At 54.2% G+C, this 23790-nt stretch overlaps 2 protein-coding genes across 3 annotated transcripts; one reads left to right on the forward strand and one right to left on the reverse strand.

Annotated features, from left to right (window-relative positions):
- Positions 1 to 4605: 4605 nt before the first annotated feature.
- Positions 4606 to 9853, forward strand: SCARA3 (scavenger receptor class A member 3). Of its 2 annotated transcripts, XM_005146466.3 has the most exons (6): positions 4606 to 4913; positions 6023 to 6082; positions 6152 to 6271; positions 6626 to 6724; positions 7144 to 8187; positions 9115 to 9853. In XM_005146466.3, exons 1-6 carry the CDS (start codon positions 4907 to 4909, stop codon positions 9552 to 9554), a joined length of 1770 nt encoding a protein of 589 aa, XP_005146523.2. In that variant the 5' UTR covers positions 4606 to 4906; the 3' UTR covers positions 9555 to 9853. The 2 variants fall into 2 exon arrangements, with proteins under 2 accessions (XP_005146523.2, XP_033916608.1); XM_034060717.1 differs by lacking the exon at positions 6023 to 6082.
- A 2604-nt stretch (positions 9854 to 12457) lies between these two features.
- On the reverse strand, positions 12458 to 23416 carry CCDC25 (coiled-coil domain containing 25). Its single transcript, XM_005146376.3, has 9 exons — positions 23283 to 23416; positions 20929 to 20976; positions 20122 to 20161; positions 18377 to 18428; positions 17648 to 17723; positions 17019 to 17122; positions 15729 to 15931; positions 14731 to 14776; positions 12458 to 13347 (listed from the first exon to the last, which is right to left on the reverse strand). The coding sequence occupies exons 1-9, from the start codon at positions 23305 to 23307 to the stop codon at positions 13318 to 13320; spliced, it is 624 nt and encodes a 207-aa protein (XP_005146433.1). The 5' UTR covers positions 23308 to 23416; the 3' UTR covers positions 12458 to 13317.
- Between the last annotated feature and the right edge of the window lie 374 nt (positions 23417 to 23790).

Here is a 23790-nt window from a genome sequence, read left to right on the forward strand (position 1 = left end):
GGTCATTTCCCACATCGATGACATCCTCATTGCCGGGAGAAGTTACGAGGAAACCAGAGCCCGAACGAGGACTGTCCTGGAGCTGATCCAAAACACAGGCTTTAAAGCCAAGTTTGAGAAGGCGCAGCTTGTCCAGCCCAAGGTGCTCTACTTTGGGATGACCATCGGGGACAAGGGGCGAGAGATCTCTGCCAGCAAGCGGGAGAGCATCCTCAAAACGCCCTGCCCGCAGGATGCTGACAAACTGCGCTCGCTCCTTGGGCAGTTTGGCTTCATGCGGGATCACATCCCTGGCTTCTGGGAGATGGCCTTGCCCCTCCACCGCCTCACCAAGAAGCAGGTCAAGTGGGAATGGGGACGGGAGCAGGAGGAGGCGCTGAACCGCCTGAAAAGTGCAGTCCTGGCTGCACCCCCCCTGCGATTCCCTGATAAGTCCCAACCCTTCCTTATCAGGTTAACAACTGGCAAGAAGGCGGTCGGAGCCACCCTGCTGCAGGAGGATGAATGCAGCCAGCTGGTCCCAGTGGGACACAGCTCCCGCATCCTGAAGGACCACGAGGTCTCCTGCCTGCCGCAGGAGAAGGGGTGCCTGGCAGCGGTCTGGGCCGTGCAGGCCTTCGAGACCCTCACGGGGTCAGCGCCCGTCCTTATCCAGATGCCTCATTCCCCATGGAAGTATCTGCTATGGGGCGAAGCGTTGCGGTCCCGTGGAACAACCCCACACCCAGCTCAGTGGACTCTGCTGCTGGTGAACAACGGGGCGATGGCAAAGGACCACCCCACTGACATCCTGGTCCCCATCGCTCCCTCCCTTCGGGAGCTGAACCCCAACATCCCCAAGGCCAACGTGTGGTTCACAGCCAGCCAGAGGAATTGCTCCATCGGCTTTGCTGCAGTCAACCTGGAAGAGCGGTGGCTGCTGGGGGTGAGGAAGGGTGGCTCAGTGCCAGGAGCGGAGCTGAGGGCTCTCAAGGAGCTCCTGCAGGATCACCGACATTCCTCACCCCTCTATGTGTACATGAGCTGCAGGTCCTTGGTGCAGAGGTTGGAAAACCGGAGGGGTGAGCAGGAGTGGGGAATGTCTGGCAAGGGTCTGTGGGCAAGCATCCTATGGTGGGTCCACAGCAACCCAGGGATGCTGCACATCAGTTGTGTGGGAGACGACTGGAGCGAGGAGCCGGAGGAGAAGGAGTGGAACCTGAAAGTGTCCAGGAGGGCTTGGGAGGTGTCTGGCAGGGCTGGGGGCAGCTGGCAGGTCTGGGAGCCTTCAAAGCATGAGAAGCAAGAACTAATCGCACAGTGTCACAGCTGCCTGCATGATGGGGTGGAGGAGACGCTGGCGCGGGTGCGGCAGGTCGCGTCCTGGGAAGAGGACCGCAAGCAGGTATCCCGCTGGGTGCAGAACTGCCTGCAGTGTGCGGATGGAGCAGGCAGGCTGCTGGCCCAGCGGACACAAGGGCCGTGGTCGCAGCTCCTGCTGGGCTGCATCAGTGGCCTTACCGAGAGCGAGGGCGGGCACCGCTTCCTCTTGGTGGTGGAGGATGAGTTTTCGGGGTGGGTGGAAGCCTTCCCGATGCAGGAGAGGACGGCGGAGGAGGCTGCCGAGGTGCTCTTCAGGGAGGTGTTTGCCCGCTACGGGACGCCTCTCGCCATCCGTCTGCCGCATGCGCCGCGCTTCCTCTGGGATGCCGTGGAGGATGTGAGGCTCCCGTGCAGCAAGCAGCAGGCCAGCCAGAAGGGACCGGCCATGGCAGCCCTGCAGCGCCTGGCCTGGGGGGCCGGCAAGGGGTGGGTGAAGATGCTCCCCCTGATCCTGGCGGGGTTCAGGTCCGTACGGGCGCAGGAAGCGGTGCTAAGCCCGTACCAAATTGGCTTCCCGTTGGAGATGCGGAGGGAACATGGGGGGAAAGCCAACCCCCAGGGCAATGACTTTGCTTGGCTCAGCCAGCTGCAGGAGGAGGGGGCTCGTTACAAGCACCAGACCAAAACCGTGCTGCTGAGGAGCTGCCCAGGGGGAGATGATCCATTGCCATAGCCCCCATCCCCTCCATGAGGCTGCTGTGTGTGGCATGGGGTGAGAAAAGGGGTGTAGTGGGCTTGCTGGGGGGTTCTAGGCAGGGCTGCAGGGCTTTCAGGCAGGACTGAGAAACGCAGCCTCTTCTTGCTGCAGTTCGCAAGCACAGGGAGGGAAGACTTGCTGGGTGTACTGGTTCTGACAGGACTGGTGTTGGTTTTCTTGCTAGCATCCAGCATGATGCTGGGCTCTGGCTGGGATGATGCTGCAGGGCCTATGGGGAGCTGTGGAAGATGGCGAGCAATGGCCTTGGCAGCTGTTGCTTTTGTTTCTGTATTTTCTTTCTATCTTCTTCCATTTACTCATTTATTAAACAGTTTTTACCTCAATCTACATGTTTTCTTGGTTTCCTTTTCTATACTGGATTGGGCTGGGATAGAGTTGAATTATGCATAGCAGCAGGAAGTTTGGATTAGGGCTGAGAATGGTGCTGATAACAGAAGAATGTTTTGGTTATCGCAGTGCTTACACAGTGTCAAGGTCTCTTCTGCTTCTCACGCTCCACTGCCCACGAGGTCTCACCCCTAGCGCTGGGGAATCACATCTCGAGTCTCAGCAGGCTTTGGGAGCAGTGGAGATGGAGAGAGGAGCCATCAGCATCCAACACCTGAACCTCAACCCTGGTTAGTGATCAACCAGGGGATCTCCTGGTACTCTTCATTGTTTTCAAAGGGATTTGGGTCCATATCCTTCATCTCTCCTGACTGTTCTGCAACCTCGCCAAGGCCTTCTGCAGAAATTACAGAAGTTATAGAATTGTTTAGGTTGGAAAATCACAGAACCACAGAATGGTTTGGGTTGGAAGGAACCTGAAAGCTCATCCAGTTGCAACCCCTGCCACAGGCAGGGACACCTTCCACTAGACCAGGTTGCTCAGAGCCCTATCTAACCTAGTCTTGAACACTGCCAGGGATGTGGCAGCCACAGCTTCTCTGGACACCCTGTGCCAGGGCCTCAGCACCCTCACAGGGAACAACTTCTGCCTAAGAGCTCATCTCAGTCTCCCCTTTTTGCAGCTTAAAGCCAATGATGAGGGCGATGGAGGGCAACCAGAAGCCCAGTGTGTGCACAGATCCTGGCAACAAACCCCACGCTGTAGTCCATAGGCTGGTTGGAGCCAGAGGAGCAGTGAGGTGGGATGCTCCTGGGCCTTTACCAGGAGCCGGTGTGGGACATTCACCCTGATGTGCAGTGGGCTCACCTGGGGACCCCCAGACAGCAAACTGCATGTGATGGCAGGATCCAGGTCACAGCAGGTATCTGATTGGCTGGTAGCCAAGGGACTCATGGCAGGGACCCATCTGCTACCGCAGCAGAAGTATATTTAGCACTTCTGTGGCAAACCAAAACCGCTGAGTCAGCATGGATGCGAGAGGGCAGCCCTGCCGCTGATTTAGCACCAGCATTTAGCCAGATGACAAATCCCCTAGCAAGGCAGTGGTTAAAATAGCTGCAGCCAAAGGAAGCAGACTTGGACATCTCTGGATGGGCTCCATTGGCCATGAGTTGTCATGGACGGACTGAGGAAGAGCAGCAAACTGCAGCCACTGAGGATGAGGATGGTGGGAAGAAGACCTCAGCTGACAGCAAGCATCTGTCGGCAGCCCAGAAAGATGCCATGGGCTGGGGCACTGAAGGACACAACCACTGCAAGAGCATTACTCGTGGGACTCTGGCAATTATAAATGACTGTGAGAGGTTTTAGTATCTTCTATGGCACAATGTAGTGGGGAAAGCTCAGGGAAACAGCAGAGAGACCCCCAAAATACCCCCAGAAATGGCCGAAGTGGTGAGAGGGGCACTCCAGGACTCAAAACCACATGGTCACTATGTCCAGGAGCCACATCTGAGTGAGGAGGGCACAGGCAGGTGCTGATATGTGGAATAACACAGAAAACCGAGAGGGGCTGGAGCGAGCAGGGGCTGCTGCAGGAGCAGCGGTTCGGAGACCCCACCTCAGCATCCCGGAGGTGTCGGGGCAGGAGGAGGGAGGCCGTGCAGGGAGGAAGGCTGCCTGGAAGCCCGGCCGGGTCTCGGCAGAGGGCAGCAGCAGCTCGACACAGAATCAAAGCCTCGATAGGGAGGGGGTCTCAGTAAGAGCCCCAAACATCCCTGACCCCACAGCTCTCCTGTCCCATGTCGCTGAACTGGGAGCAGCGCTCCAAAACAGAACCAAGCTGCAGGATCGCAACCCCAGCCCACAGCACCCCATGTTCCTACCCCAGACCCAAGGGCCGGACCCCAACCCCATCTCCTCATATGCCTGCCCCAAAGCAGGGTCCTGGACCCCAGACCTATCTCCCTGACCCGGATGCATGCACCAAACCCTCAGTCCTGCCCCTATCCATCCCATGTCCCTTTGCCCGTCTCCCAAGCCCTGCTCCCCAAACCAGGACCCCTTCCCCAGGGCCCAGACCCCCCCAAAACAGGGCTGAGTGAGGTCGGCACAGCATCGGTCAGACATTTGTTAGTCATTAGGGCTGGAGGGAAGGAGGGCGGGCACAGAACCAGTCTTTCTTCTCCAGCACATATCCCAGCGCCTCGCCTTTTGGTGGCCCGAATCCAGCCTGGCCGTGCTCTGCCCGTCACCCATCCCCATCCCACGTGGGCAGAGGCCATGGGCGCAGGGGCAGCCCTGGGGATGCTCCGGCACCGCGGTTGCTGTTGAAGGCTCCTCAGGAAGTTTTGGGAGCGGGGGGCCGGCGGGGGGGAACAGCCCCGGCCATGCTGGCCGCTTGCTGAGACGCACCGGGAAGAGACGGATGCGGGAGCCAGGACAGTGAGGCCTGGGTCGGTGCAGGATTGCACCCACCGACCTCCAGCTCAGGGGCTATGAGAGGTGAGTGGGGGGAACCCGGAGGGGTTGGAGCTATGGGGAGGGTAACGGGACTGCTGGCATGGGGTGAGGGGGGACAGTTGTGCTGGAGCTGGGGACAGCCGGCACTGGGTGAGTGCACCACCGCATCCCTGCTCCCCATGAGCAACTCCCCATGGATGGGAGCAGAGCTGGCTTTGCCCACAGCCAGGGATCCCCACACCGATGTGGGGAACAAGAGGGGCTGAGGACGGCGGGGGGGGATACCCAGAGAGTCCTCTTGCCTGCTCAAAGCCCATCACTTGTTGACTCCATGGGGCAGGAAAGGAACATCTGGGACAGCTACAAAGTGAAGAGAGGACGGAGGGAGCTGCTGCCTCCAGCCTAGCGAGCCCCCCCCCCCCCCCCCCCTTTGCTGTATAAAGCAGGGGACGTCGGTGCCGCGGTCACTCCCGCTGTGCCTGCAACCCCCTGCGGCACCCCCGGCTGGAAACCCCCCTTCTGCCAGCAAGGAGGTCGGGGAGGCCCTGGGCAGGGGCTGGTGGGGAGCTGCAGGGGGCACGGCACGGCTCCCGGGGAGCCTTGGGGTGCGAGGGAGGGAGGTGGTGCTGGGTATGGGTGCTGAGGGCATCCCCTGTGCTGGAGCTGGGGTGGGATGCAGCCCATGGCGTTTCCCACCCCGCAGGAGCATCCCAGCTTGCTCCACATCGGGATGGGGTCTGGGATGGGTGCTGGTTTGTGGGTTTTCCTCGTGCCCGTGGGTTTTGCAAGAGGGGGCTGTGAAGCCACACAAAGTCCCTCAGGGCTGGGAGCCGGTAGCCATTAACTTCTCCATCACCCACCTTGGGCCAAATTCAGTCAAATTTCCCCAAGTTTATGGTCGTGGAGGATGGAGTTCCACAGAAGCAGGCAGTGGAGGAGGGATGTGTCTGTGGGCTGGTGCCACCAGGCTAAGGGTGGGCAGTGATGTGTGGCTTCCCAGCTTTTCCCCGGGATGCCGGGTGACACAAGGCTGGTGGCTCGGCAGCATCCCCCAGGACCCTGGGCATCTCTGGGGCTGGGAGGAGGGTGCAAGCAGCAGGCACAGCCCCAGCAGCACCTGTAGCTCCAGTCCCTCCTGGTTTGGCTTTCAGAAGAGGAGCCTGTGGGAGGAGAGGAAGAGGAGATGCCGACCTTCAGCTACCGACTGAGCGGTAAGGACACCCCCTTAAGGGATAGGCAGGGGGTACAGCAGGGCCTCATCCTTCCCCCTCTGTGCTCAGGCAGGGCACAGACCAGCTGCAGCCAGTGCCAGAAGAACCTTTCCCTCCAGACGGCTGTCAAAGTCCTCTACGTGTTCTCCATCCTCCTCATCGTGGCTGTGACCATTCTGGCTGCCTTGGGTGAGCTCCTGCCTTCCCCTCTGCCCTTCCTGGGGCAACTCCTCGGGGATCCTGGGCTCTCCCAAAGTGCCTGCAGCACCCAGGCATGGACAGGAGCATCCGGCTCCCCTTGACCTGCCCCTGTGGTACCTGTGGAACCCTATGTGTGATGCCACCTTGCCAGGGGTTTACCCTCACAGGGACCTCAGGAACCACTCGGACTCGGACCTTAGCCCAGCCCTGAACCTGCAAGCCCCTGGGGCATACATCCACCCTGCGGAGCCAGCATCCCCCAGCCTGGCTCTTCAGGCCCTGGGAACAAGCCGGGAGGATGATGGCATCCCAGGCCCCTGACCAACAACCTTTCCTCTGCAGTGTTCAGGAAAGTTGACTCCATCTCCAACGACATCAGCTCAGCCCAGACCTATTATCAGAAGAAGATTGTATCCATCCAGGAGGATCTCCAGGGCTTGGGTGAGTGGCTTGTACCTGGACCTGGAGCTCTTCTCCAGGCTTTGGCACCATGTGTCCCTCCAGCTGAGCGGACCTCAGGGTTGAAGCATCCCCAGTTTTCGGGTCCTGAGGCTCCCCCAGAGCCAAAACTCCACTTATCTCCCAGGGCTTTGGGGAGGGACAACTGTAGGATCCTGGGAGTAGGGCTGGATGGGGCTGTTTGGAAAACTTGCTGCACAGAGGTGGCATGAGCAGGATGAGGGTGGGAACTGGTGCAGGCTGATGGCATTGGGGTTGTCCCAGTAGTGGTTCCGTGGTGCTCATCTCCAAGTCTGCCAGGACAGGCTATGGTGAGCCTCCTTCCTCCACCCTCATCGGGGTGATCTCTGGGTCCAGCAAGGGATGGGGTGGGATAACAGAACCCTCTGCCCTTCCTTTAGATGAGAGGACCTCTGGGAACTGCTCCCTCTGCCACGAGACGGGACAGCTGGGCCAGGAGATCAGCAAGCTGCAGGGCGAGCTGGAGGAGATCCAGAAGATGCTTTTGGTTCAAGAGATCCTGCTCGACCGGACCTCGCAGGCTCACGACCAGCTCTCGTCCACCAGCAGCAAGATCACCGGCGAGGTGGACACCTGCTCCTTCTCCATCCGGCAGGTCAACAAAAGCCTGGCACAGTTCCTGGCTGAGGTCGGGGGCTGGCGGGCCGTCACCTCCCAGCTAGACAGCTCTGTCAAGGGCTTGGCCCAGGAGCAGTACGATGTCCGGGCAGCCATGCAGCAGATGAACTTCACCTTGGGGCAAACCTCCGACTGGATCCAGCTCATCCAGAGGAAGACGGACGAGGAGACACTGACGCTGCAGAAGATCGTGAGCGAGTGGCAGAACTACACCCGCCTCTTCGGTGGGCTGCGGGCCACCTCCTCCAGGACCAGCGAGCTGGTGAAGAGCATCCAAGGCAGCATCAGCGCAGCCGCTCGGCAGGTTGGGCAGAACTCGGAGAGCATGCACGACCTGGTGCTGCAGGTGATGGGGCTGCAGCTGCAGCTGGACAACATCTCCTCGTTCCTGGATGACCACGAGGAGAACATGAACGACCTGCGCTACCACAACAGGTACACGCAGAACCGCACGGCCGAGCGCTTCGAGACCCTGGAAGGTCGCATGGCATCCCACGAGATTGAGATCAGCACCATCTTCACCAACATCAACGCCACTGACAGCCACGTCCACAGCATGCTGCGCTACCTGGATGACGTGAGGCTCTCCTGTACATTAGGCTTCCACACCCACACCGAGGAGCTCTACTACCTGAACAAGTCCCTCAGCCTGGTCCAGGGCACCACGGACCTGCTGCGGGAGCGGTACAGCCTGCTCAGTGCCCGGCTGGACTTTGACATCCGCAACCTGTCCATGGTCATGGAGGAGATGAAGGTGGTGGACGTCCGGCATGGGGAGATGCTGAAAAACATCACCATCTTACGAGGTGAGGTACATCCTGGAAGTGCATCCTTCCCATCCCTGGCAGTGTTCAAGGCCACCAAGCAACCTGGTCTAGTGGAAGGTGTCCCTGCCTGGGGTCCATGGGGTTAGAACTTGGTGATCTTAGGGTCCCTTCCAAACTGTATAATTCTATAATCCTAGAGGGCACAGCCTAAGTCCTGCCCAGGTCTGGGTTGGAGCCAGGCACGCTGGGCAGGTAATCTTGTGGGCTGTTTCTTCTGTGTCTGAGCATGGTGGGCACTTGGCTTTTTGGGAGCATCCTGCACCCAAGGCAGGTGGTGGAGGACCCAAACCACCATTGCTGAGGCCAAGTCAGTGCTGGGATGTGTAAGAAGGCATCCAGACAGCTGCTCATGGATGCAGAAGTGTCCTGGGATGGAGCTGTGTGGACTTGGCTTGCAGAGCTGTCCCTGCACAGGGAACAGGGACAGTGAGAGGGTGACCCATGTCCATCTAGCACAGCTGGCCTGCACAGTGTTGCCAGTGACACTTCCTGCTGGTCCTGGTGGAGAGGGTACAGCTGCTGCTTGACAAGGGTCCTCAAAGCTTCCTGCAGTGGCCTGGGGACACCTCCATCCGCCCAGGGGAGTAGCGTGCCTGCCCCCGCTCCACAGAGCCCACAGGCACACCAGCATCTTCCCTTTATGACCATGGACCACCCAGCCTGGACCCATAAGGCAACCACATCTGCATCCTCACAGGGCTGCCCTAATTAACGAGCTTAGCTGTTTCCTGGTCCTGGTTTTAGGGGAAACCCTGTGGTTGTCCCATGGCATCGTGCCCCCCGTGCAATGCCGAATGTCCCTGGAACCCACAGTTAGCTCTGCAGGGTTTGGCCATCTCATGCTCTCCCCGTTTTTGGGTGCTTCTCTCCGCATACTTCCTATTCACCCCCTCCTCCCCCCCCCAGGTGTGCCGGGCCTCCCGGGCCCCCGCGGCCTCAAGGGTGACATGGGCATCAAGGGCCCTCCAGGAAGCGAAGGAGAGAAGGGCGACGTGGGCAGCCTGGGCTCACCGGGACCACAGGGACCCCCCGGCCCCGCAGGACCCCCCGGCCCCCAGGGTGAGAGGGGCCCCGTGGGCTTGAAGGGCTTCCCTGGCCTCAAGGGTGCCAAGGGCAGCTTCGGGCAATCCGGCTCCCAGGGACAGGGTGGACCCAAGGGAGACCCCGGTCCCCCCGGACCAGATGGGGTGCCAGGCCAAGCGGGACCCCCCGGCCTGCAGGGCAAACCGGGGCTCCCCGGGATGCCCGGGGCTGTGGGTCAGGCAGGCCCGGTGGGGCCCAAAGGAGACCCCGGTTTGCGGGGTCCCCCAGGGCTGCCAGGCCCCCCTGGCCCCCCAGGACAGTAACCAGCCGGCTGGCAGCCAGGGCACAGGGATGGTGGGGTGGGGATCCCCACTGCTGAGCCTCAAGCAGCCCTCGGTGCAGGGGTGTGAGGCAGAGCCTCGCAGGACCCGGGGGAGAGGGTTGCCCCCCCCGGGTGAGGGTCTGGTGCTGGTCTCCAGCTCTCAGGGATGCTCTGGGCTCGGCCGTTCCCCACTCTGGTTTGGGGGGTCCCTGCGGGACGGGGTGCAGCTGGTTTGTGCCCTTCCTTCCCCCTCCCCAGCCAGCTCTGTGCTCCACAGACCCTGCGCTGTGTCCCCAGTGTACTCACAGCACAATAAAGCTGTATGGGGACAGGCGGCTCCTGTGCTGGGGGAGACAAAGGGGTGCACGGCGGGGGGTAACCACAGCCAAACCGGTGCTGGTGGTGGGGTGCAAGTGGGGTGAAGTGTGTTGTCCTCATGTGTGCAAGAGGGAGTGTGCATGTGATGAGTGTGCATGTGATGAGTGTGCTCACATGTGCATGCCTGCATGCATGCTCATGCCTGTGCATGCGTGAGAAATGGCAGGAGTGAGGCTGCATGCGCACATGCTGGCACAGCACACAGTACAGGTACACACACAGATAGTGCCTGTCGGTGTGTGCACACACGTGCACGCAGGCGTGTGGAAGCATGCACGTGTGCCACGTGTGATGTGGTCTCTGATGGGGTCCCCACTCCCCACCTCGTCCCCCCAACAGGGGCAGGGAATGGCTGGAGGCCCCAGGTACCCAAGCTGGGGCCGCAGTGCCTACAGCGTCATGGCACTGGGGATAACAACCCTGTGTCCCCATCCCCTGTGCCCGTGGGTTCCCCGGTGCAGGGAGCCCCATGCCCAGCCCTGCCCGGGGCAGAGGATCTGCAGGCCGGGCGGTTTATTGCTGTTGGCAAAGCAGCTTCCTGTTTTCATTACAGGAACAGCCTGGGGCCGGTTATTAACACAGGCCAACACGGGCCCAGCCCCGGCTTGTAACTGCTGTGGCTGGAAAGGCAGCACAAGGAGTGGGGGGCTCTGAGCAGAGACCTGACAACTTGTTACACTGATGGGCAACAGGCTGGTAGGCCTCTGGGCAGTGGCTGTGATCGTCCTGCCCCGGGGGCAGCAGAAAGACAAATGCAGGATGTGAGGAGTCCTGCCTCTGCTCCATGCCTCAGTTTCCCCCAAGCCATCAGGACCGCCCAATGCTGTAACCCTCACCCCAGCATCCTCACCCGTTCCCAACCTCCTGTGTGTGGAAAGTAAAGGAAAACCAGCGCAGCCCTGGCCGGGAAGCAGCCTCAGCAGAACACTGGGCAGTGCCAGTGTTTGTGGAGGGGTGAAAAATGTGCAAGGGCAGGATTTTCCTCCGGAGGCACGGGTGGGCGATAGGGTTTCAGAGCTGGGAGCAGGAGGATTAATAAATAAACGAGGATGAGGAGCGGTGAACAGGAAGGGATGGGTGGGAAGTGCTGATGGCAGCTGGGGCCACTCGCCTTCCAGGGGTGATGCTTGGTGGCTGCCAGCCCATGGAGTGAGCACAGAGGGGAGCAGAGTGGCCAGGGCTGTACAGGGTGTGCAGGGACACACAGCCCATGGGCATGGATGAACAGGGTAACCGTGTATGAGGTGCCTGGGGACACAGAGCACATGGGCATCAATGCATAGGGTGCTTAGGGGCACACAGCACATGGGCATTGTTGTACAGAGTGCCTGGGGACACACAGCACATGGGCACTAAGGCACAGAGTGCTGGGGACACAACCCCACAGACTATCAGTTAACAGGTTATCCAAGGACACACAGCCCATGGGGAGCCACCCAGGGGATGCACAGTCCCAGACATCCACGCACAAGGTGCTTGATGACACGCAGCCTCATGGACATCACTGCACAGGGTGCCCGGGGACACAGAGCTCACAGCAGCCATGCACAGGGGACATCTCCCATCGACTCCCGCTGTCGGGCACCGGAGCCAAGCACAACACTTCACAGCTGCAGGGCTGTGGCCGCGGGTGTTGCTGATGGCAGCACAGCTCAGACACAGCGGTCAGGTCCTCGGGACCAGCCAACACCCTCCTGCTGTGAAAGAGCCCATTGATGGCAAGTACGGAGGCCCCAGGGTGGGGAGTCTGCAGGGTGAGATAGAGTCCCCACCTCCAGCTCCTCACCCCCCACCCTGCCCCATAGAACCCCTAGTTTCTCTCCTACCTCTGCCAGGGGAAGTTGGGAGGGAAAGGAAAACCAGCTGCTGCACCGTGCCTCAGTTTCCCCATCAGCCCCAGAATGGTTTTCATCTCCCCCAGGCCCTCGGCCAGTTTGCATGGCAGGTGTCCAAGGAGGTGGGACACTGCGGAGTTTGGGGTGGCATTGGCTGAAGCCACCCCAGGTTCTGGTCAGCCCAAGCTGGGACACAAGCAGCAAGAGGATGCACACACAGCTCACCATCCTCTTCCTCCCAGGAAGACCTCAACCCCTTCGCTCTGTCCAGCCCCAAACTCAAACCCTCAGGATGCAGGAGGAAGGTGGTTGATGCTGGGAAGACAACTTTAAGTGCGCTACTACTGGGACTTGCCCTTGCAGTAGGGTAGGTTTTATCTCCTCCACTAATCCAGTAATTCTCTGATGAGATAGTTAAGATTTGAGTTTGTTAAGGCACATTTCCTTTTTGCTTATTTCCCCCTCCATAAATCCACCTCCCAGGAACCATTCTTTTCCTGTAACTCCTGCCCCACCGAGACTGCAACATCCAGAAACACACCACAAAACCAGACTGGCAGCTTTGTGGTGTCGCCCCTCAGCACAGCCATGCTCTGCACAGGTTTCTGCTGCCTGAGGAGACACTCCACAGAGCCTCACCGCTCCTTCTCAGAGGTCTGAGCACACTGGGTGACTCCCACCTAGCAGCATGTTTTCTCAGCATGGTATGAATTTAATCATGACATATATACAGGTGCTGTGAGGATTATTGCAACAGTTTCATACAGACTGGGCCATGAAACCTTCCAGAGCACTCAGGCAAAGAGCTCTGGCCTGGACAGGCGTAGGCACTGCACAAAACTCAACTCTTCTCCACTCATTTCATTCTCCAGAGAAGGCTTCCAAAGACCAGCCCCAGAATCAAGTGTAATTTAAAAGAAACCATACTGTGTGGCTCATTCTCATTCTGTGCTAACCATGCATATCACAGCCAGTGGTCATGCACGTCAGCTGCAACACCAGCCAAGCTCAGTCAGCATCATCTGGAGGATTAACAAGGAGCCCCCTCCCGGGCCTGGGAGGGTTTTCGTCACCTTGTCCAAATTTACACCCTCAAGTGCAGAGGGATCCCGCTTTGCAGACCACACCAGTGTGAAGAGGAGAGTTAATCGGCAGCACCACATTCATGTACATACCAGTGACACTGAGCAAATGGCAACCGCTTCCGAGTCACCCTGCTGCCAGGACAGTGGCAAGACAACATGGATTTGGTTCCTTTTCTTTAAATCTCACTGGATTAAAAGCTACACAACCCCTGTCTTTGTAGAACTGAAAGTCAATTCTGCTTCCTTCCACCCATGTCCCCGAAAGAGAGATGTACATGCAGACATATCTATCTCCTTTCCGAAGGTGTCCGTGGCACAAAGCTGGTTAGGATGCCAGAAGAACCAACCAGGTTCGGAAGAAATGGAGCCAGAGTTCACTTTGGGGATATTTTTTCGGCATTCCTAGCGATGGTGACATATTAAGACATCCCAAACCACCTCAAGATTGAGAAAGGAGAGACTTTATTTACATAAAGTCATCTGAATCGTTGCCATCCTGTGGGAAGAAAGACAAATCAGGATCACTGTGCACATTACAGTGGAAAATGGTGAAATAGTATATTCGGCAGGATTTCAGAATTGCCATTTATTCTGGTTTCCTGGCATTTCAGTACAAACACCATGAAACCAGAGCAAACAGTTGTACGACAGCTGCTCTGGAGTGGGAACAGCCCTAAGCAAGGCTCTGATTGTGAAACAGCAGTTGCTGTTTGATGTCCCTGCAGCATATCATCTTATCTGCTGCGATCTACGAGGAACCTCTCACCAGCAGCTTCATGGACCACCCCATATCCCAGCCTGAGCTTCTTCCCGAATTGGGAGAAGGAAAACAGTCTGGCATCACATGGGGGTTGGCTGCTGGGAGAAGACCTCCCTGTACAGCATCTCCACCATGCATCTCCCTGGCAAGTGTCACCAACTGGGCACAGCCCACTTGCGCATGTCAGGAGATGCTCATACTTCAAGCCGGTTCAAGTTTCAAAGGGGATCTCCGTGCCAACCAGGAGGAAAATCAAGAGTTCTTGAAAGCCACACACCCCTCTAAGCACTCAGTCAAGGACTAGGTTGCAAAAGGTGGATTTTAAACTGAGGGTCACTCAGAGGAGCTCCAAGATTTATTTGCACAAGGTCACACGAAGGAGGATGCTGCAGATGTGCGAGACCTTGGGCAAAGCACAGGCAAACCCACTGCACACCAAGACCTCTTCTGAACTTCAGCCCCTGTCTCTCCTTTGCTCCACCTCCTCTTTTTCCTCCCCACTGGCCTGGGCTTCTTTCCTCTTCTGCTCCTCTTCCACCACTGCAGGGCAGCCATGTTATCCTCCTCCAGTCCTGGGTGCTTGCCCTCTGCAAGGACACCCGCCTTCCACCTTTCCTCTTCTACCCCTCAGCACCCATTTAATTCCTTCCCAAACTGTTGTCTTTACAACTCCAGCTTATTTCTTGTTGAAAAACAAAAGTGCATTTTCCCCCATTCTCTTGAAATATCAAGGTGGCATATGCAAGTAATGGTTGCCATTAGGAAGATCTCCTCAGCCCACAAGCCCGGTTATGCCCAAGCAGCTCAAAAGTGGACTCAAGCCTGGTGCTGCACTTAAAACTCTCAATGTTATTTCAGTTGGGTGGGAAGGGGACTGGGAGGACTTTACACACATTTCCAGCAGCACTTGCTCCTCCTGGCTGGCATAAAAGCAGTAAGAGCTTCTCAGAAAGAGGATTATATTAGCAATGTCCTTCACTGAGAATGGAAGATGGATAACTGCTCCATCATGCAAGAGTCACCAACACCAGACTGCAATGCGGGAGCTGTATCGTCCCGATCACGCATTGAATTTCAGCTGTCCCCAAAAGGTTTCTGCAGGCATCAGCCAGCTCTTACCTGATTAGAGGACATGTTCTCAGCCTTCATTAATGATGAATAGCTTCTGGAAGGGAAATTACATTATTTTGCATCACATGTTTTCAAACCCCACCAACAAAGAGGCATTTTGCTAAAACAGGACCAAGTAGAAGAAAAACAAATTTGCTGTCCCTTCTGAACTTAGGCTAGACAAGTATTCACTTATCTCATACTTTTTGGCTAATTGTGAATGCCCCGTCTCTGGCAGTGTTCAAGGCTAGGTTGGATGGGGCTTGGAGCAACCTGGTCTATTGGAAGGTGCCCCTACCCGTGGCAGGGGGTTGGAACTGGATGAGCTTTAAGGTCCCTTCCAACCCAAACCATCCTGTGATTCTATGATTCCATTACAGAAAGGTTAATATGACATTTCAAACCATCGTCCTTCATTCTGTGTTTAAAGGAGTGTGTGCTTGAGGACTCAAGCATGTTTTAGTTAACACAAGTGACGCAAGAGAAAGCTGAAGAACTGTAGTGAAAGCTCAGTGCTTTCCAAGGCTCACACAAAGCTGGAAGCAATTGCTCCCATCCCAGTGACAGAGCACCAAGCGCTTGCCCAATTTCACCCAAGTTAGGGACAGGTTTCAAGAGACACAGTCCTTTCCTTTAACAATGCTTTAAAATCCTGGTGTATTTAAAAAGCAGAAATGGAGAAAACTGGCAGTGTTCAAGGCCAGGTTGGACAGGGCTTGAAGCAACCTGGTCTAGTGGAAGGTGTCCCTGTCCGTGACAGGGGGTTGGAATTGGATGAGCTTTGAGGTCCCTTCCAACCCAAACTATTCTAGGATTCTGTGAAAACACATTTATTCCAAAGACAAAGGAAATCACTGGGCTGTGCAGACATCTCAGCCAGAGCAGATCAGCTGAACACTGAGTAATGCTGGGCCAGTGTTAAACAGAAACTGCTGACCCGTGACTCTCTCCCAGCAGCAATGAAAACTAAGGGAGTTTAGAAGCTGGCACTAAAATTTGTTACTAACCTAAGTTCTTCCAGCTCTTTCTTCTTCTTCATCTCTTCCTTTTCCTTCCGCTTCATCTCTTGGATCTGGGCTTTCTTCTCATTTCTCTCCTCTCTGTCGCGGGCTTCCTTCTCAGCAGCCAGGTCTGGGAAGCGTTCCACTTTTGTCTTCTCTAGCCGGTTCAGGATCTCATTCACCTTCTTTTCCACTGTCAGCATTTTCACCTTTGGAGTGCAAAGAACTATGATCCTTATAAAAAAATACTTTTATTCTGGCACTTTCTCAACGGAAAGAAAACACCCTATTTCCACTTTACACATCGCTGAATTCCACAAAAACAGATGCTGAGGAAAATCCCTGCCACTGAGGGCTATTCAACAGGTTGTGTAACAGCAAAGAGGCCCACTCCCAACACTCAGAAGCACATAGCTAATAAGCAGAACCATTGCTAAATACATAAGCATTACTAATTCTGTTTCTTGGCACATGCCTCTACAGAGGCCTAGAAATGAGAACCGGTCTCTGCAAGTTCCTCAAGAGGTGGCAAGAGGTCTTTGCAGACTGTTTTCGAAGAGAAGCTCACATGCTGCTTGTTGATTGCAGGGTTTTAGCATGCCTTGCCCTAGTACAGACTTGTTTTAGTTAAAACAATTGCACCTCTAGAGAGCTTCATCTCCCAGCAGCCAACCTACAGAACTACAGTTTAAGGATAACATTATCTGTGGACCATAGATCAGGCTTAGGAAGAGCTCAGTCCATTGGTTTGACCCCTCAGCAAGCAGCTCTGCCTTTTTACAGGCTAAACAAATTCAGAGGCAGCACCAAGGTGAGACACCTCTTGGAGCAGAGACCATAGAGCAAACACAGCAACAGATACCTCCCTACAGAGGGGACCCTGCAGAGCCCTCTTCTACACAGCGAGCGCAAGTCCTGGCCACTTCCAGACGTGTCATTATACTACTGCCAATGAGCTGATCCAAACTGACTGCTCATACACAGGTTCCTCATCTGCAGGAAGAGATTATTTCAATGGGGGTAAATTCAAACAAGTGATACCATCTGGTGTCAGCAAAGACTCCTCAGCTACACTGCAGCTTGGAAACATGCTGTACAGGCTACACTCTGCTACAGGCTAACACTCAACCCTGAATCTTCAGGTATGTTCAGGCAAATCCAAATATGTTCCAAAGATCCCTCCTATCCTTTAAAAGTGGACAATTCTCTGCCTTTAGGGCAAACACTGAAGACAATGCACCCAGCTCCTAACAGTCTGCCACCAGGTCCTTGTCCCTGGTGTACAGTGACACTTACATCTTTCTGCCTGTGGAAGCCAATCTGCCCCACATCCATGTCTGCTGTCTTCTTCAGATTAGTCCACGGTGTGTACACCACATTGACGTTGTTCATCTTGCAACCTAGGTAGCAGGGGAGAAGGGAAACATTTCAATTCTCTCTCAGCTGAGAGTCTTAAAAGTCTTCTGTGTGCATGGAGACCCTGGCAGTTATTCTTGTCACAAACATTACTAGCTAGGCAATAAAGAAGAAAACGGAGAAGTCCTTCCAGCATTACAGTGAAACAGAAGAACACCACAACATCACTTTCTGCAGTAACATGAGCACTGCAGCAGTGTTAACGAACTCCAGATGGAGACTGCCTTTGCCAGAAGAGTGATTACTATGGAAGGGGGCCCCAAGGTGGTGTTAGAGAGGGGCCTGCGAGGCCGCCTTGGCTCAGGCAGCAATATCGAGGCACAAACAGGAATTTCAGATATTTTTAATTCCTCCTTACGAAGGGCTCATGGGCAGCCCCAGCAGCTGCCAGCGACATCTGCTTCCCAGGTTTAACAGGGAGTACTGCAGCAGAAAGGTCCAAAAAAACAGACGCTCATGTGGGCCAGAAACACTTGCCACAAACACCTCACAGCAGGAATCAGTGTTACCTTGAATGCTATTTGCCTTCACAAGATGGGCACAGTCTATCAAAACTTCTTTAGGAATGTCATCCACCGTCTGCCCCTGTGATAGAGCAAGGCAACATGAGCAGCATGCAGCAAGGGGCTGCAGGGACTGATGAGCACATGAAAACCTGAAGTAAGGCATGATGCTCTGCAAACAAAACCAGGACCCCTATACTCCACGTTTTACAAGACTGGGGCCTTATGTGACATTCCAATACCTAAAAGGGCCAGCAAGAAAGCTGGAGAGGAGATTTTGCTAGGGACACGTAAGGACAGGACAAGGGGGAATGGAACTAGATGAGGTTTAAGGTCCCTTCCAACCCAAACCATTCTGTGATTTTGTGCTTCTATGATTTGAAAGGAGAGGCTTGAAGCACCGCAAGTGATTTGTGCCCTGCTTCTCTCTTCTTGTAAAGGCATTGTCACAGTTTTAATGGGGTGACACACACAAACACATGCTTGGTGTCAAGCCAAAAATCAACTGTTGTTGGGCCATGTGAAACTTCCTGCTCCTCTCTATATTATTTGGTAATGGAAGCTACAAATTCAGTCTCCCCACATGCGTTGTTATCTGCACCCTCAGGGAACCCTGCAGATTTCAATGGTTCATGTGAGCAAAGATAGTCTTGTGCAAGGAATCTGCAAAATGGGCATGTGCAGTTTTAGGCAGGTAAATATTAATGTTTTTAAATACATGTGCCACAGGATTACCTTGTGTAACCGAAGGTACACATGTGCAGAGGAGAGTTTATCCACATGAAACCTACAGAATAAAAACAAAAAGCATATTTAACAGATGGTAAGAGATGATCTGTTATGAAACATTTACTTCCCAGTAAGTGACAAAACAATCACTCCACAGATACCAGAACTCTACAAATGTTCCTGATATGTTTAAAAACAGATGGGAGTCAGAACCTATCCTTTAAGAAACAAGTGGAGTTGTTGGAGTGAGACCTGAGGAGGTCACAAAGATGCTCCAGGGGCTGGAGCACCTCTGCTATGAAGGGAAAGCTGAGCTTGTTCAGCCTGGAGAAGGCTCTGGGGACACTAATGCGGGTATCGGTGTGAGCAACAAGATACGGCAGAGATGGAGAAAGATGGCTTTCATGGCTCAGGGAACTGGAGGATGAATCTCAAGGTTACTTCTAAATTACAGTATAGACAAACCTTATGTAGTGATAGGACAAACATGAGACAGAAAATGAGTGTGATACTGCTACAACGAAGTGCTACTCAGCAGAATCACTTCTGCTAGAAAAAAAAGGTTCCCTTGCCAGTTAGCTGGCTGCTGACAAACATCCTCCACAGAGTGTGTCAGATCCTGACTATTCAGGCTTCAGTTCTAACAGGACACCTCAGCTCATCCCTGCAAGGGCACCCTGAAAAGCGAGAGGAGAACAATCCACAGAGTGACCCTTGTTAGATATTGTTAGCAAAGGAGAGGGCAGCCACCATGACACATCTGCCCTGTGCAATAATGCCTGAAAGCAAGCCAACTCCTTCACAAACATTATAATTCTGGTAACTTTATGGATTAATCCAGCCAGCAAAAATATCACCAACTACTGTTAACAGAATCAGATTTCCCCTTCTCTTGGATTTCTCATCTGATGACATCTTAGGAGCCAAAACCAACCCACATGTCAGAGCACCTCCTTTTGCCTGCCTGGCCCTGGCTCTGCTTAGGAGCAAACACAGTTTTCACCCATCAGGAATCAAAATATCAAGCTCTCCTGCTCACAATTCCAGTTCTGAAGATGGGCTGTTTTACAGGCCAGCACTTCTCTGCAGTGCACACAGGGCAGACACAAACCACACACAGAGATAAAAGCACAGGGAGGCAATGGACAGTTTTCTCTAGGCACAGCATTTACTGTTGCTCAAAAACCTTCCAGCCCCAGTCCCAGCCCCATCTGAGGGCTCCCTGATTTCTGCCTCCACTTTCCCTGGCCTTTTGTTTTTGCTTTTTTCACTTGTCTGTGCACAAAGATACTCAGGAGTTGCCACTCTGGCGTGACTCAGGAGGTGTTTTCTCTTACAAACACCTTCTCATTTAGCTCTGCCCATTTCCCAAACACAGTAAGAGTGACAGCAAGCTAGCACCTATATTCTGAAACACAAATATCTGTGTATGGAGTTACTCAAGCTACTGCTTCTCCAGCAGTTCCATGCACAGATAAACCCCAAAAAGCCTCATAAAGGGATAAGCTCTTCTGATTAACAAAGTGGGGGGTGAAGGGGAGATGCAGGGGAATGAACTCAGGATCCACAGGGTCCCAAAAGCTGCACACAGGTTTGCTGCAATCCACCTCTTCCCTGGGATTGCATTTAAGCTGCTGAATGGCCTTGGAAAGGTCATTGAAAGGCCAAATGTCCTGAGAAAGCCAGAAGGTGGTTATTCCACTTGGTTGCATAATGAAAGGCAGTTATTTTCAGCGAGTTTTAGTACCTACCAGATATCTTCAGGCCAGCCATACTTTATTAGGTCTTCATCTGCAGGAACAAAAGTATCAGTGAGCAAAGTGCAGGATGTAACCAACAACAAACCCAACTACCTGCAGAGGAGGAGTCCTCTGCTGTAGCTCAGCCACTGCACAATGACAGAACAGAGGGAGAACAGGGCTTCAACCTGCACCTGCCTGCTAGAGGTGTGGCCAGAACAAGTATGTCAGGAACACCTCCATCATCCTCAGCATCTGAGTTTTTAAAGGGAAAAAATGTTTTCTCAAATATCCACCCACAGAAAGGAGAGAATTTCAGGGCAAGCTGTCAAAACAGCCACACTAACACTTCCCCCTTGGAGAGAGACACCCAGCTTCACATCAACTACCGATGTGGAACCAGGGAGCATAGCAGAACCATAACCTGCTCCGTGAGAGAAAGAAGGGCATGGGAAACCTATGGAGTACAACTGTTTACTGGAGAGGGGAAAAATATGGACTGAGCAGGGAAATGGAAGGCTGGCTTTCAAAAAGTTATCAAACACAACCTGAGGAGACAGTATTTTTCTCTAGATGGGTATTTTGGTTCCAGTTAATTTAGTTTTCACTTGTATCTGAAAAGTTACTCTGCCTATAGGACTTACAACATTTATTTATCCTAACTAAAAGTAACACAGTGGGTTTCAGCATGGTAAGTCACTTGCAAGTACTCAAGCAATATATCAAATTAACACATACAAAGACATCCTTTCAAAATGACCTTAAATCCCCACAAATATAAATCGAAGCCATTTGGCATCATTACACTAATGCACTTACTTTCATACTTATCTTTTCCCATGTAAATGGTGTAAACGGAAGGAACCACTGAGGGACAGAAAAAGGAAAACAAATCAAAAGGCGGTTGGATAAACTGTGCAATGAAGGACAAACACTGATCTTGGTCACTAGACTAGAAACTGCTTCATCCATCCACACCCCTCCCCTTCTGGGAGCCAAAGGAAGGATTGTTTTGCATTTCTTTCATATTTTAACCCACATGCTTCAACAGATGTTGGAAATGGGTGTTTCCACCAATTTCCATAGAAGATTATCCAGCAAGGAGCAGCCTTCTGGGCAAAACACCCTCAACATCCAGGCAGTTCCAATTACAGCTGTGTAACTGTATGATCTGTTCAATTAAGCACATGTCTGTGAGCCAGACAGGCTGAGAGCATATTTACAGTTGGGATTAACAACCTGCAAAGCCTTGAGGGAACCAGCTCACCTGCCTGGCCCTCACTTCCCCAGATTCCTTCATACAAAGTTCCCCAATGTGCACCTCCCCCACGTAGCCTGAGAAGATTAAAATTCACAGGACAATAGAAAGACTGAAGTTCCATAAATTTTTTTGTTTCATTCGTACCATTATGGGACACAGGACCATGACCAGCAGGTTGAGGGAAGGGATTCTCCCCCTCTGCTCCACTCTGCTGAGACCCCTCCCTGCAGTTCTGCATCAGGCTCTGGGGTCCCCAGTACAAAAAGGATGTGGAGTTGTTGGAGTGTCTCCAGAGGTGCAGGGATGCTTCGACAGCTGGAGCACCTCTGCTATGGAGACAGCCTGAGGAAGCTGGGCTTGTTTGGCATGGGGAAGAGAAGGGGAAAGACCCCTTCCCTCCAGCCTTCTTGTCAGCTCCTTCAGGCACTGGAAGCTGCTCTGAGGTGTCCCGAGACCAAACAAATGAACTGCGGGTGATCAAATGTGCCTCCAAAAAACATCTCAGGAAAACATGGTGTCTCACCTCGTATTTTCAAAATCCCTAAAAGAGAGGACACGCTTCAATTCTGTGCTACAACTATGTCAGTGAAATGACCTGGATCTCAAACTGCTTACTGACCCAGTTTGTAGCTATAGGTTGGGCAGAGTATTGTTTCAGACCAACCCTGTGGAGAAGGACTTGGAGGTGTTGGTGGAACCAGCTTCAGTGTGTGCTCGCAGCCCAGAAAGCCAACCGCATCCTGGGCTGCATCAAAAGGAGCGTGACCAGCAGGTTGAAGGAGGTGATCCTGCCCCTCTACTCTGCTCTCGTGAGACCTCACTTGTAGTATTGTGTGCAGTTCTTGTATCTCCAACATAAAAAGGACATGGAACCATTGGAACAAGTCCAGAGGAGACCACAAGGATGGTCAGGGGGCTGGAGTACCTCCTGTATGAAGACAGGCTGAGAAAGTTGGGGCTGTTCAGCCTGGAGAAGAGAAGGCTGTGTGGAGACCTCAGCAGTCTTTCAGTATCTGAGGGAGCCCTATAAGGAAGCTGGAGAGGGACTCTTCATTAGGGACTGTAGTGACAGGACAACAGGTAATGGGTTAAAACTTAAACAGGGCAAGTTCAGGTTAGATATGAGGCAGAAGTTCTTCCCTGTGAGGGTGGTGAGGCCCTGGCACAGGTTGCCCAGAGAAGCTGTGGCTGCCCCATCCCTGGCAGTGTTCAAGGCCAAGCTGCATGGGGCTTGGAGCAACCTGGTCTAGTGGAAGGTGTCCCTGCTCTTGGCAGTGGGTTAGAACAGGATGAGCTTTGAGGTCCCTTCCAACACAAACCATTTTGTGACTCTATGAAATGATGGGGGGTGGGGGGCAAAGCAAAAAGAAATATTCCTGCACAATCCGCTGTATCATCAGCTTCTGCTGCGTCAAACCAGAGATTTGTGATGCTTCATAATCAGCAAAACTTTATGCATGGGGGAAAAAAAAAACCAGAGATCTGTCTGTGTTAAAGGAACAGTAATGAGATAACTTACACACTACATCTTGCCTCACACTTCTGCCAGCAGCACACCTCAGCATGCTTTCCAGCAGTCAGTCACTGCACTTCCATTCGCTCACAGCTGTTAACAACCACCACTGGGCCGCTCCTAAGCGCGGGGAACCTCCCAGCTCCTAAAACCACTTTAACCTGTAGCCGATTTTGATCCAAACGTGGTCCTTTACCCTCAGCCCAGCCCGTGGGCTCGCGGAAGAGCTCCCTGAGGCCTAATGGGGGCACTCAGAGGAGTAGGGGCAGGAGCTGAGGAACCGGCAGGGAGGGCGGCGCGGCCCAGCGCTCCCCTCACAGCGGCGGCACCCGCTACCCCCACAGGTCGCTCTCTCCTCTCCACAAGGAAGCCGAGAGCGCTGTCCCCTCACTGACTCACCGCTGGAAGTGAAGTAGAACACCATGATGATGATGACGGCAACGGCGGCTCCTCCGCCCGGCCGGCCCGGCGCGGTGCTCACACGGCACCCACTACCCCGCTCCAAGATCGCTAAGAGACCGGCGGTGAAGACGGCGCATGCGCACAGAGCGATCCCGCATGCGTAGTAGGGCGAGAAGGCTGTTTGCTGCTGTATGCGCATGCGCAACATCCTAATGGCGGTGAAGCCAGAAGTCGCATTGCGCCTGCGTAGAACTCCCGAAAGGTGATCGTGGTGAGTGTACTGGCACTCTAGTGCAGGACCCCGCCGTGTGCGCATGCGCGGAGCGCCTCTGTTGGTGTGTAGCAGGGTGTGGGGCGGCGTGTGCGGCTTTGGGCGCTGTTTCATTTGGTTGATATAATTTTACTTTATATTATTTTTTCTATACCTGGATGTGTGTAAATGGCTGTCGGAGCGTGCCTAGGGCAGCGGTGACGGGGGCGAAGAGAGAAAAGGGGTGCCACCCTG

This window comes from Melopsittacus undulatus, chromosome 3 (genome assembly GCF_012275295.1).
Source record: "Melopsittacus undulatus isolate bMelUnd1 chromosome 3, bMelUnd1.mat.Z, whole genome shotgun sequence".
Taxonomy (NCBI): Eukaryota; Metazoa; Chordata; class Aves; order Psittaciformes; family Psittaculidae; genus Melopsittacus; species Melopsittacus undulatus.

Coding starts and splice junctions, on each gene's coding strand:
- SCARA3 (XM_005146466.3), top strand. Junction 6,725..7,143: donor GGAGGATCTCCAGGGCTTGG/GTGAGTGGCTTG, acceptor CCCTTCCTTTAG/ATGAGAGGACCTCTGGGAAC. Junction 8,188..9,114: donor AAACATCACCATCTTACGAG/GTGAGGTACATC, acceptor TCCCCCCCCCAG/GTGTGCCGGGCCTCCCGGGC.
- CCDC25 (XM_005146376.3), bottom strand. CDS start 23,307: ATGGTGTTCTACTTCACTTCCAGCG. Junction 20,162..20,928: donor GGGAAAAGATAAGTATGAAA/GTAAGTGCATTA, acceptor TTGTTCCTGCAG/ATGAAGACCTAATAAAGTAT. Junction 15,932..17,018: donor GCTTCCACAGGCAGAAAGAT/GTAAGTGTCACT, acceptor TGCACTCCAAAG/GTGAAAATGCTGACAGTGGA.